The sequence below is a fragment of the Sylvia atricapilla genome, chromosome 2 (genome assembly GCF_009819655.1).
Source record: "Sylvia atricapilla isolate bSylAtr1 chromosome 2, bSylAtr1.pri, whole genome shotgun sequence".
NCBI classification, from domain to species: domain Eukaryota; kingdom Metazoa; phylum Chordata; class Aves; order Passeriformes; family Sylviidae; genus Sylvia; species Sylvia atricapilla.
Genome location: NC_089141.1, coordinates 44,767,578 through 44,781,661, shown reverse-complemented (window position 1 = coordinate 44,781,661; position 14,084 = coordinate 44,767,578). Strand labels below are relative to the sequence as shown.

General features: G+C 39.6%; 1 protein-coding gene across 2 annotated transcripts in view; it reads left to right on the top strand.

The window, feature by feature from the left end:
• ATP8A2 (ATPase phospholipid transporting 8A2) overlaps positions 1 to 14,084 on the top strand; it is a 302,495-nt gene that overhangs the window by 269,113 nt on the left and 19,298 nt on the right. For both annotated transcript variants that reach the window (XM_066313085.1, XM_066313088.1), the window contains 2 exons: positions 3,847 to 3,935; positions 9,696 to 9,800. In XM_066313085.1, the coding sequence (XP_066169182.1) occupies positions 3,847 to 3,935; positions 9,696 to 9,800 (194 nt within the window). The remainder of the gene's footprint in view (positions 1 to 3,846; positions 3,936 to 9,695; positions 9,801 to 14,084) is intronic.

Genomic DNA, 14,084 nt, shown 5'->3' with positions numbered 1-14,084 from the left:
AGGAACTTAAATTTTGTCTCGCTTTTCTTGAACTATATGATTGAGATCCTTGCTTGCTTTATCTGAATCATTTATTGGTCCCCAGCTGTCTAACCATGCTGTGATAAGAATACCAGAACATTGTGCATATTGACTTCCCATCCCTAGGCACTTTTGGCTTTGTTCTCCTTGGAAGTTGTTGAAAATAGTGACACCACCTATTGGTGAAACAGTACTACTAGGAATGGTGCTTATCTACATACTAAGAATAATAAAATGGAGAAAAGAGCTTGAAATGTACTACAGATTGTATTGCAATTTAAGTTTGGGTGGGTTTTTTTGAACAATGTACTCTCTATTTCATATGCTTATGCATTACATGTCCTTGAGTTAAAAAGGGCAAAGTAGAACTCAAACTCCAACCAACAAATGTAAAAGCCTATCTTAACCTATGCTTTCTAAAATAATAGTACAAAGGCGATCTTCCTGGTCATTCTAAATGGTCAGTGCTATCACTTTTTAAAAATGTGTTTAAAATTTAAAAAATTGTCCACACTTACAAATACTATTTAGAGGAGGTGAAAGGCATTGGGACCTAAATTATTTCCCTCCAGTTGTGAAATAACTGGGGCTAAGTTCTTTTTCTTTCTTTTCTTGTTCCCATTCTTTCTTTATAACAAATGTTATCAATTCTCTAAAATGAATGCTTTGTCTGTGGCAGATTAATCAGTGGTTGAAAGGCAGTCTACTGGTGGCAGCAGTTTAAGTTGCAATATTCTCAGAAGAAAGACTTGCATTAGTATCAAGTGTTCTTGGGGGGTGCCATGTGATTAATGGTCTCTGGTAATTTGCTTTGGATGCAATAGTCACTAATGTTTACGTCAGTAGACAGAACAAAAATTACTTAGTTACATATCATGGGGCCTCTGTGATGACAGAGATGGTCAATATTTTGAATTTGTTTAAAGAACAACCTATTTCTACTCCTGCTTCATGCAATGATCTTTACAAAAAAAAAAAAAAAAAAAACAACTGTAATGGTTCCTGTTTGGTATCTCTGTGTTTGTTTGGTTTTTTTTCTTGGGGTGATAACTGGTAGCTGAAGAGTGTTATTCTCAGGAACTGGGTACAGAAATGCTATGTTTCACTGAAGATGTATTGCAGTACTGTCTTCACTGTTGCCATGACTGACTGAAGAACTGGAGTGGAGCATGGCAACAGCTGGGAAGTGTGAGGAAAGCTTTGTAGGGATAGATAGGTGTTCTTACTGCAGCTTTTGTTCATAACCCAGCTCTCTATCCTAAAAATTGGGAACTAACCTGTAAGTGCTGTCTGTGAATGTCCCCAGAGCACACTGGGTGATTTGCTGTGACTGCTCTGCTGAGGAGCTCCCATCCTGTGAGAAGAGGGAGTAATCCTGCGAGGAAGGAGGCTGTGTTCAGAGGCAGAGCTGTGCATACAAGACAGACCTGTTCACTGTTGTGAAGTGTAGCAGTCCTGTAGCTCCAAGAGGAAACTAGAGATGAGCAGGAAAGAAACCTTCCAGATGAGCTGAGGAATGGAGTAAAACCTTGGTGAGAGCTGTATGGAAAAAGCCTTTCCAGTAGTAAAATGAGTGTCTGACAGCGTTCCGATGAGGTGAATAGTTTTACTGTTATGGTGAAGTTTTTGGACAGAATAACACTTGAGTAAAATACATAATTGCAGGCAAAAATTATTTGGCTTTGAGTTTTTTTCCAACATGCCACATGTCCATGTCCAATTCATAGCCATTGATTGAGATGTCAGCATTTATAACAAGAATAATAGCATTTAAACTTCTATTGAACACATACTCAGATTGTTCTGCACTTTGAAAGTGTGTCAAGTTGCTTTTGGGTAGAAAAAACAAGAAGTGGAATGTAAAATATTTCAATCAAAAATATCAGAAAATGCATATAGAATACTATGGTCCTTTTTTAGCCTTTATTAGCACAGGCAGAGGTAGGATGGTGAGTGGAAATGCTGATGTGATTCTGTGACTGCTAGCACTTGCAGGGTTCATGGCCAAAGAAAAGCAAAGCATGAGGATAAATCTTATTATATTTTGCCACTGTTATTACAGTTCAACTTTTTGGATAACAATAAAGTTATTAATTCCCTCTTATTCCTGCACATCCTTTTACTTAAATACGCATAGATCAAAACTGCCTGTGCGCTTCTGGCATTCTCATGTGAATGAAGGCATGAGGGCTCCCAAATAACCAAGAGCTGATTCTGTGACTGGAATGCATTTGCTTACTGTCTGTGTGGGTGGCAAAGTGTCCATGAATGTTTTAGCACAGTCTAGCTTGTTCTTGGTTTCAGTACAAGATTTCCCACTGACCCATCAGTCCAGCAGTGACATGGAGGATTTAACATTTAAATGTGAAAACTGCTTTTGGATGTACTCACTCCTGGGCAACCCAAGGGCAAGTTGCTGCCCTATATGACAGAGTTGTTAGGTGAACAGCTTTAAACAGAGATTGACACTGGGACAAGAGGCTGGGTGCTACTAGTGAACATCCTGGCAGAGCTCTCTGACAGCTGCTCTCAGTTTAAGAGCTTTGCTGTAGTGAGTAGTAGAACTCTACTGTTGTGAGCAATCATTTTCATCTTAGGAGGTATATAATTACAAATTTTGTCTGCAGCATATTCAAAGGCTAGTAGATGTTTCATGTAGTTCCATTTCCTCTGTAGCTCAGCTGTGTCTTGACCTGTACCATGCCCTGACACTTCAGCATTGCAGGCTTGCAGTGCTTGTGTGCTACAGCGTGAGACCAAGCTGAGCCAGCCAAGCTTGTGCTACACTGCTGACATATCAGTAGGTGCGTGTGTGTGGCATTAAAAACATTGAGAAGTAAAGATTTTGGGAAAGAGGATAGCAGTGTCCATAACTGATGAGAGAGCAAAATCTGTCTAGACACTGGAAATGCTGTTGAAACCTTTCAACCTCTGTTTCAGTTGTGTGGTGCACACAAGTAGTTAAAGGGGAAAAAAAGTCTTTTCTAGTGTGCAGCAGACCTTAACAATGCTGATGGGAAGTATGTGTATTCCATGGAAGGGGTGCTGAGGTTGTCTCAAATCTTCTGTGTAGCAAACCTGTTCTTTAACCATTAATTTATCTACAAAAGGTTCTAATGATCTAAAGCATTTCTATAAATAGTGCCATATTTCAGCTTCATTCCATAACTATTTATGTATGCTGGGATATGCAGGGTTTCCAGATATCTTCTTTCTCAAATCCCATGAAGCTTTTTCTTCAAGCATTACAACAATGAGAAAAACGTGAATGTAAACTTTGAGCTCTTTGTTTGTAAAAAAAGCCATTTGCAGGACAGGAGTGAATCTTTCCCACCCTGGGTTTCAGGCAGCAGTAGCTTGAACAGGAAGTGCTGTATTTAAGTGGAATATGACTGAAACATTTTAGTGAGAAATGTATTTTTTTCATGTCAGTTCATGTCAGATGCTGCTCAGAGATCTAAGACAGTGAGTAAGCAAAGGGCACAAAAGGTAGTCAAAAGTGCAAGAAGAATACACTTATGGTGCTCTTCCCCATGACTAGAAATGTGTCTGCCTGGATCCTCAGCTTAATATCATTGGAGGATTTGGTCGAAATGCAAGATTTTTCAGAAATGTTTAAGAAATTTGAGATCATAAGTAATTATAGCAATGAAAAATGCCATCACTGTTTGTAAATTATTGGCTCACCATTAAATTTCAACCTCACCCAGATCATGGATGCAGTACTAGTTTGATGCCATCACTCTACCTTTTTGCTTGTAAACAACCACTTAAGATGTAATGGCTTGGAAATACTCATGAGTTATTTGTTTGTTTTCTTCACAGGCTGGAATGGTGTTAAGATGTGGATACTTCTGGTTTGGCTTGTTTCTTGTGCCCACTGCGTGCCTTGTTAAAGACGTGGCATGGACAGCGTAAGTCCCAAAGCAGTCCTCTTGGTATTGTAGGAATTATTCTCTGTGCACATGTTGTCCAGTCCAGTATTGTTCTGTAAAGAGCTCTGAAGTCTCTCAGTGATTGCAAAATGGTGGTACTCATTTGGAAGGGAAAAAAGGTGAAGTGGGTGATCTCGCACCTGCCACAGCACCCAACAATGTGAGAGAATGCATAGTTGGGACTAAATCTGAAGGAGGTGGCCTTGTCTGAATAATGAAGGTGTGTCACTTTAGGATTATTTGTGTTGTCTGTGCTTTAGTTAAAGGCAGATTTAAATTGGATATCCAAGATTTCCTCTTCCTAAAAATGGAGCAAATAATTTGTTCAATCTGACTAAGGTTAGGTAGAAAGTAGAAATGTGGCACTCTAATCCATACCCAGTAAGCTCTCAGCTCTTTGTCAGCTGCTTTTTGGGTTCTTCTTCAGCAGCAGGTCTTTGAAGACTGAACTGGGAGAAGAGCAATACTCTGCACTTTATGTTTGAAGTGAAGTCTTAATGGTACCTTCACTGCCCAGAGAGGAGGAACAAATTGGTGAAATACAAGCCTGTGCAATTCTCTTCTCTCAAAATTTTGTGGTTTCAAAGCATTGCAGAAGGCAAACAATTTCAAGAACTTGGATTTAAAGAGAAGCAACTTACCTTCTCTGCTGTTGTAATTTGAAATACAGAAGTAAAAATTTTAATTTATAATTTTTGGTGTTTTGTTCAGCTTACTTTTAAGTGTCTTAAGCACCAAACTTTCCATCTTTTCCCTCGGAAAGCTGTGTTAAAACTAAGAAGGTTTTATTACATGGATACAGGTGAGGTGGAAGGAGGACCCTGACGTTCCAGCTCTGGGGCAAAAAGGCAGATTCTGCCTGGAATGAAGAGGAAATACAGGTTAGCTTGTCACTTGTCAGAAAGGCTCACAGTGCAAGCATCATGACACATAACACTTAGCTCCCAGAATGAGCTGTTGGTCAGTCAGGGAAGATTCTTGGAATTGTGCAACCATTTAGGTTGGAAAAGACCTGTGAGATCCTTGAGTCCCACTGTAAACCTAACACTGCTAAGTCTGCTTTACAGAAAAATGCAGAAAATACTAAAAAAATCTGGAAACTTTCCCAAACACAGGCACATTTCAAACACCTTCCTGAAAGATACATCAAGTCATATGCACAGATCACAAAATCTAGTTATATTTCATATAATCTAGTTTTATTTCATATGGGGTTGATAGCACAGTGAAATTAAATTGACAGTAGACAAATCTACCAAGTCAGTAAGTACTACTTAAATTTTATCCCTCCGTTTAATTTCCACAAGCTAGACTGTTAAAATTAAACTAAGTATTGTAATGTGAATTTTTGACTATGATTTCATAGTGCAGCACATCAGAGGGTTTTTTTGTACTCACTAAACTTTTGAAATTGCAAGTGATTGTAAAATTCTAAAACTGAAGCCAAAATGTTTAAATTTAGATACTTAACTGTGTCTGTTACCTGCTTGTTAAAACTCTGGGGGAAAAAAAATCTTAAGTTTTTTTTAATGTTTTCATGATAGTTGAGTGTCCTGAAGTTGTTCTCTGTTCTTATCAGTTCTTGGCAAAAATGACTCATGAATTGTAAAACAGGCCAGACCATGGCAGGCTCATCCTCAGCTATTAGTCATTTCAAACTCTGTTACTGACTGATCCTGTTCTTTAATATTTCTTAAAGAAATTTCAGCAACATAATCCTTTCAGTCATTCAGACTGAGAATGTGTGGAGACTGAAGCTCTCAAGAAAATTGTGTATGATTGATAGAACACATATTTTCCTAACAGATTTTAAACAGGAGGCTCCTAATAATATTAAGCAAAAAATCTCTGACCAGGACTTTTTTTTTTTTTTTTTTTTTTTTTAACTAAACCATCACTGAAAAATTAACACCATTAACATTTTAACTAGGATAAATGAAATGACACAGCTATCAGCACTGCCATATGGAAGGAGTAAAGGTCTGTTTCCTTTCCAAGAGGCTTGCCATTTAAAACTGGAGCCTAAGGCCTCTGGAAATCAGCTGGCACATTTCCACAGCAGTGGTTACACCACATTGCTCTCTGTAATTCAGCAGAATATGGTTTTGGCCATAAAATTCCAGCAACTCTGACTGTTCATGGTCATGGAATTTATCCCTTACAGTTTCTTTTGGACATGAAGCATATGTCCACAGACAGAACATCCATATGACCCAAAAGGTACATGCCTAAATTCAGTACAAAATACTGCCAGGAAGCCATAAACATAATACAGAGTTTTTATCTGGAACAAGGTTGATTGGAAAGTCTGTTTCAGACACATACAAATCTTTTGTTTATAAAGTGCTGTGCTGCATCTACTATCAAAATTTCTAATGCTGGAAGCAAGAACATGTTTCCATTGTTACAGAGGCTGCAGTTGTCAACACATCACTTACCTCCCATGTTTCCTGTGGCTCCAGGCTTTTTTATTTTCATTTTCTTTTTTTTTTTTCCTTTTTAAGTGAATCAAGGAAATGTGGAAAACTCTCTTTTTAAAGAGAAGGAAGCTTATTATTAATACTTGGTTGCAATACATTGTTAACTTTGGTCCACTACCCTGAATTCAATGCCTTAGTTTGCCTTGTAAAAATCCTAGCTGTGCCACTATTACAATGAGCAGAGCTTTATAAGGTGAGTGCTCCCTCACAGCTGGCACATGTCACTTCAGTACATGTCACTGGCTCTAGGAAGTCTTGGAATAGCTGACTTACAGAGATCTGTGGGAATCATAAAAACACAGTGTGTATTCCAGCAAAATCAGGCAAGAGGGCAAGAATTTATTCCTGATTGCTGTCTCAGTGCTTATTTTACAGTGAAAATTTTCCTGAGCCTTCCAATCATTACCAGAATTTTTTATTTTTTTTTTTTTTACCATGGTGAAGAAGCAGTTTGTACTTGCCAGTTCTGCAGTGTAAGTAAGAGAAGAAGTTATGAGGAGCTTTTCCCATCTTTGCATATACTTGCAATCTCTGGAATACAAGACTCATAAAAGGGTAGTGAGGATAATAAGCCATAGTAAAGGTAGCGGCATGTTTAAGAAACATTTATGCATGTCACCATGCTTCTCCCTGGCAGATTCTGGCCGCCTGAACCCCCTAAATATCCTAGGCCAGTGAAGTGATGCACTTCCCTGGCTTCAAATGGAAGGGCCAAACAAAATACAAAGATAGCCTTTTGCTTGTTCTTACAGTCCCTGATCTTAATATCCCAGCCATGAGAGGGAAAGGTGAGTTTGTCTTTATGTAATGCATCAAATTTTAGCTCAACAGTAACGGCGAACACAAGATCTCATTGTTCATTGAGGACTGATTGTGCATCCAGGGCCACTTGTAGAGTACTAACCTGAAAGCTTAGAATCCTACCTGTATTTCTGTGCATCAAAAGTTTGTAACATGCTGTAGGGAAAAAGTCATTAAGTATCCAGTTCTCTCACCAGCAGTTTGTGGAATATTTGCAGTTGACTTTGATAGGAGCAAGCCCAGACTCTGAGGCAATTGTAATACCATATTTTAGTATTTGTTTTTGAGGGAACATGTGTGTAGGATCAGGCCTTTTTAATATTCTTATATTTATTGATAATACTTGATTGCTGACCATTCCATGGGTTCTTTTGCTTCCAAGTGAAGGAGTGACTCAATGCAGAGCAACCCCCAGCCCCAGAAGAGCTCATGTGTATCATCATTTCACACTACTTACAGAATACTTCATTATGCTCATCTTTAGGCCAACAGTATTTTTTCCATGTTGTATCATATCAGTGTCATGCCTCTTTGTGCTGTGCTGCACAAACTGGATTTGCTGATCAGGATCCATTCTGTCAAATTTTGAATTCAATACTCACTCTAAGAGAACAGAAAAACATCCCTTATGGCTTATTCTTGTCATTGGGGAAAACTGGTTATGAATGATTTGAAAAATTCCAAATGTGCTCAGTCTTGAAGTTTCCAATAGTAGTATGACCTCTTTAAAAGGGAAGAGATGAAGGTCAAAATTTCAAGGTCAAAATTTCAATGTATTTATTTAAATTAAAGAGTGTGATAGTGAATTCAACTGAAAAGATTATAAAAATTAATAGCCTCAAAGCTTTCTCATTTTAATAGCTATATTTTCCCTTCCTCAAAGAGGAGACCAGTCTAGTCATTAGCCTAACAAGTTATAGCAACTTGAATCTAATTAATTTCTGTGCAGCTGTTGGTAATCTCACATTGCTGAAGCATTATGCATTTTAAAAATATCCTTGCTACTCATTTCTTTTGACACAGTACGTGGTGTTACAAATCACACACCTTTGGTGGTTTATTTTAACAGTATACCCTTCGAAGTATATCCTGATAATCTTCACCTTCGGATTTTGGTGTGCTTCATCTTCTTCAGTATTTTTTTCCCTTAACTGCAGAAGTGTTTTGAAAGTACTTTGCACTTTAGCTTCTTATTTTTAGATACTTGGAGCCTAATTCAGCAACACAAAGACCAGAGGACTTGGATATCCTTTTATTAGTATCAAGTTATTATAAACGGTGTCAGCAAAGATTTTGTGGTCCTTGGTTCTTATTCCCTGTGGAAGGAGCAATAATTATCACACTTTTTAAAAATAAATGCATCTTCATTATATTTTAATTACCTACATACAGTTATTATTTTTCTACTAAAGGGAATTTTACATTGTTTTATATCATTAGCTAAAGGTTTTAATGTCCACATGTAAGATTTCTGTAAAACTTGTAAAGAAATTTTTGCCACCTTTGAGGTGAAAAATATTATTTTAATGCTATGAATCAAACAGTGTCTCAGCTGACTTGGCCTCATCTTGCTTTTAGGCTTATTGTGCAGTCACATGCAAATCAATATTTTCTCTTGGGACACTTGCCCTCCTTTAAGTGGCACAAAAGAGGAAACTGATCAAAAACTGCCCGTGTGAGAAAGATCCCTGCATTTTGTATTCTTGCTTTGTACAGGTCAAGAAAAAGGAGACTAGATTGTCTCCCCTATGTCAATGTAATTTAGGTATAGTAGCCCTGGAGCAGTAGGTGAACCTGGGGGGAAAAGGCCCAAATCTCTTCATGGGAGACTCTAAATTGCACTCTAAATTTTGATTGTATGTGTGGTGCATAGATTACTCTTTGAATCCTCCAGCCGACAAAGTAGGAGGGCACAGCCAGTCTTGTTACTGTCAGTTTGGGAGTTCACTGAGGAGAGAAGTGCCTTTCCAGTCATGTGAGACTGATAAATGAAAATCAAGGGGCTGGAATGGCAATTATTAGCTGAGACTCTCCTGGTTTTCAGAGCAGTGCCACGCGTAGCTCTAAAGGCAGAGTGGATTCATGTGTTACTGCCATGAATATTCAATGAATCCCAGCTCTTTTGTCTGAGTGCCCGGGTCCTGAGCAGTCCCACGCCAGCGGTGTCAGGTCTCTGTAGTCCCACAGCATTGCTGCTTGGGTAGGTTTTGAGTGTTGTGTTGAAGTGGCTGAGCTCTGTTTAATTTGAAGTTGTCCTGATTTCTCATTTCATGTGTACTTTTCCCCAGGTATTGTGAACCTGAACTAACATGCATACATTGTGATTTATTTCCCACATCCTGCAAGGGAGGGCCCTGTGCCCCTCACCTGAGAGGTAAAATTGTGGGTTAGTAGCAAAACAAATGTTCACATGGATTTTTTGTTTTGTTTTTTTTTTTGTCCTTTCCTTGTGATACAGGGCGAAGCATACCTACCATAAAACTTTGCTGGAGCAAGTGAAGGAGTTGGAAACGAAGACAAGAGAACTGGGAAAAGCCATGCTTCGTGATAGTAATGGAAAGAGGCAAGTCCATACTAAATGTTTAAACCAGACCCTTCTTTTTTTCTCCCCTCTCTGTTTCTCATTCACCATTAAAATCTGATTGTAGACAGGCTAATAAGGCTTCTTCTCCTGTATTATTCATTTATTGCTGTTCCCTTTCATATGTGTCTGTTCCCCCCACCCAGAAACCAGCCCTTCCATTTTCATTTCTCCTGCATTATTGCTGTGAGGCTCTATTGGAAACTGCTGCTCAGTCTCCTGCATGGTAATGTGTAATGCTCTTACCTGGCCAGTGAGCCAGACTGGTTTTGTCATCCAAAAAAACAAAACAAAATAAAAAATTACCCATGTCAGAGGAGGGAACTGTCAGCAGCTCAGGATATGAAGACTGTAGCTAAAAGGAGAACTGGCTTAATCCATTGTGCTCTAGTACTTTATTCAGTTTCACCTTAAGGGAGGGGGGTTTTTTTTCTGCTTTTGCTTTTTTTCACTACAGCTTGCAGGTCTCTTGCCTTCAGGGTTCTCAGTTTTTCGTTATGCCTCTCCCTTATAACAGCACCATATGGACTTGAATATATTGCTGTTATTGAACCTTTCATTGTATAGAGAGAGTATGTGTTGTGTGGGAACTTTTGTCTCCTCTGAAAGAAGCTAAAGAAAATCATGGTGAGGCTTTAGCATCCAACAGTTTCATTTACCATCTCAGAATGTGGTTCTGCATCAGCTGGTCGGAAAAGCTCCCCAAGTTCAAAAAGGTTTTAGAACTAACTCTTCTGTTCCTTACACAATATGGCACCACATGGCTTGCTAAGAAACTACATGATCATTAAACTGGATTTTAGCAAACCTTATAAACTAGCAAACTGAGTGGAATGGGGCTTTTAAAAGATTTTGTTCTTCTGGGGCAGGGTCATCCTTTGAGCCTTTGATGTCTATTCTGAGGTAAACTAATTGCCATATTTTAACTGCTGCTAAGACAAGCAGATAGATTTTTTTTTTTTTCAACTGAATTTGTGTGTTAATAAGGACTGGTTTTAGGGAAAATTATCAGGCAATGATTTACTGAGATTATGGTAAACTGAAAAGCTTTTAAAAAAGCTTGTGTGAACTTTAATGTGTTTATAAGATGTCCTTAGTGACCGGAGTTTGCTTCTCAGAGGCCGAGGCAAAGTAAACACGGTGTTATTGATTAAGATCACTTCAAAACACTTGGTATCTTCAGTTTTTGAGTAATTTTTTTCTGCTGTGACTTTTGGATCCAGCAAAACAGAGTTTATAAATTGTGCTCACTAGCAAAAATAACAAACTGCTCATCAAATGATTTAAAAAGAGAAAGCAACAAAGACAACCTTCTATGCCACAATTATAACCAACAGAGATGCATAATATCAGGAATTTATTTTAATAATGGGCCTTGTTCTTGGAAGGTTGAGCAGTCGTTTTGAAGTCAGTTGAAGCCAAAGCACTTTGTACCAAAATCAGGTCTGTCTCCCAGACAAGAAAGGTGTAACCTGGTGTTGTGGAGTGCTGACACATAGTGTGATTAGATGCCAGGTAAGTGGAAACCAGACCAGCAGAAAACTGATTGTTCCCAGGCACATGGCTCTGGTATGAGCTCCATGAGTTGCCTGGGTGTTGCTGTGGTTCCTATCCATGTACTTATGTGAAGTTATATTGATGCTGGTTCGAAGCATTTGTGTTTTCCTGCCAGTATTTAATGCCAGTTATTGACAGCCAGAGAGGAGCATTAGTCAGCTTGGTGCATCTCCAGGTTGCAGAGTGGGGTGAATTGCTGTTAACAGTGAGAGAGACAGTCAGCATTTGATCTGTTTATATGTGCATCTCTGTGTCTCCAAGAACTTGATGGGTTTCTCCTCTGTTTACACACTGCCCTGACTTTCTGTAAATTTCATGGCCATGTTGTAATTCATTCATACACTCCATGTTTTCATAGCCTTTTACTTTATTGCATTCTCACTGCAAACTCTTTCATCTGCATTCCTCCTCCATATAGCTTCACTTCATTCTCGAAACGCTTGCATGGAGATGATGTAAGGAATCCCTTCTGGCCCTTCTTCCCATTTTCCCTCCCCCTTCTTTCCATGCATTTGTTTGTTCTCATTCCTAATTGCTCCCAGATTTTCTGGGTGGTCCATCTGTGAACTAGATAATGGTAGAGTGCCTCTGCCTGCTTGGAGCTGGTGTGCTGCGCTTGTGTTGTGGCCTCCCGACTCCTCTTCAGAGTCGTTTCTGTCTTTTATCTCTTTTGTTTGTCTCATGGCTCTTTCACACCTGCTAGAAATCGTGTGCTTGTCCAAACTGAAGGGTGAGGGTGGGAAAGAAACAGAGTGGGAACTTTCTTCAGTTAGTCCCTCTGGTTCATGTTCTTTATTTTTAAAAATTTCCTTGAAGCTGGTGGAAACGTATGCTAAGGTGCATGCCCTGCTCTCCCCTGCTGACCACAGCCCCACTGCTCTTGGGATATTTCTAGCGATAAGACACTAGCCAGGAAAGGAAAGTAATGGGACTCTTCTTATTTCTAATGGGAAATAGAGAGCTGTGTAAAAACATGTCTGTCTGTCACCTCAGTCCTTGGCTGGAAGTTGCCCATTAGGTGCTGGTTTGTTCACGCAGCTGTGGAAGATAAGCTGGCTGTCATTTGGGTCTATTTTCCTGGCCTAAATAGTGGACACTGTTTTTGTTCAGTGTTTATCACAAGCAAACAACAAAAAACTCACACCCAATTACAGATAAGGGAACAATTTAGGGAGCGAATTGCTTTTATCATTTCCTAGACCTTATTTCAAAATATGAGGTGCAAGATCTGAATGTTCAGAACTAATCTGCGAAACAAAAAAGCAGTTTGCAAGGCCTGGAAAGCAGTGAGTGAACCTAGACTTGCACAACAGGATGCCAAGCTTGCTGTGACTCCGTTGAATTACTGTTAAATATGGGCAGATATCACCTGGGTCCTTGCTACACTTGGGGAAGTAGTTCTGGCAGAGCTGTGTGTGCCACTTTATACCAATATATGCATATCCTGTCTCAGAGGATCCTCACCCTGACAGCTGTTCTTGCTAGACACATTTTTCTGGGCTAATAAAAAATGTCTTCAGTAGTGCTCATTATATCTTTCTGAATCTTAGCCCCTTTGAACAGTTTCTAAAATTGAATTTGCTTGTATTGCTCTAAAAAAGCAGGTGCACGTTTTTGCCATACCAATGGCTGGCAGAGAATGGCAAGGCAAGTGGCTGATGAGGAACTGCTTGGTCTGTGCAGGGCAGAGTGTCAGCACCCTGGGCACTGCAGCTGGGTCCCAGAAACCTTGCAAAAAAGCATTAGAGGGATGCTTGGAGATTACAGCAAGTGTATAGTCTTGAACTGTAATGGATCACGCTTTTATTCCTTTGTATGTCTCATCTGGAGAGCTGAAAACTTAGGTTTGGTAGAAGCTGGGGTGATCACAATGTCAGATATTTCCAAGAGCAGGGAATTCATCTGAGGAAACATGTAGCTGGAGAACCAGCAATTCTAGAAACAGCTTGAGAAGCAGGGGAGTCAGTGTGCATTGAGGGACTATGATGGGTCTCATGCTATGCTTTCCAGCCTGTGGAAGAGGAGTACCCACACTTGCCCTCTCCAGCCTGGGCACCTGGCAGTCCTGCCTGGAATCCAGCCTAGCTGTGACATGAGCACGCCTTGGTTAGGAAGGGAGAGGGGCTCCCTGGCACCCTCATGTAACAAAAGGCAGGATTTAACACTAAATTTTCATGAATTTGGAGAGGTGAGAGGGGCAGCTCATGTGCCAAAGCAAACATGGACATGAGGAGACACCTGCCCAGCAGATTTAATCATGTTAGCATGTAAGATTTACACAAAGAAAACAAACAAGGTTTGTGTTCAAAAGCAGCATTGAGTTCAGCTGCAGAGATTTTTGTGTCTTTAAGTAAGTTTACAACTTAAATCTTGGCTCATAAAGGGCCAAACCTTCAAGTCCTCATTCACCTTTCACTCCATCTATCCTCGCATTGAAGTCAGCAGGAGTTCAGGTGGAGTAAAGCCTGATTAGGCACCAAAGCAAACTTTATTTTGGAAACCCATGTCACTTTATTGCTCTACTGGCCAACTAATGGAGAGTGAGCAAAGCTGTGCAGCACCCTTTTTGAGACAGTAGATTTCCTGTTCCAGAGGGTTTCTCTGTCTTGGAATTGCCAGAGAGCTCCCTTTGAAAGAGGCTTTTTGGTTGTTTTTCTGTCCTGTTATTAATTGATTGGTGGGCAGGATTAGATAATTTGATGCTGAAGA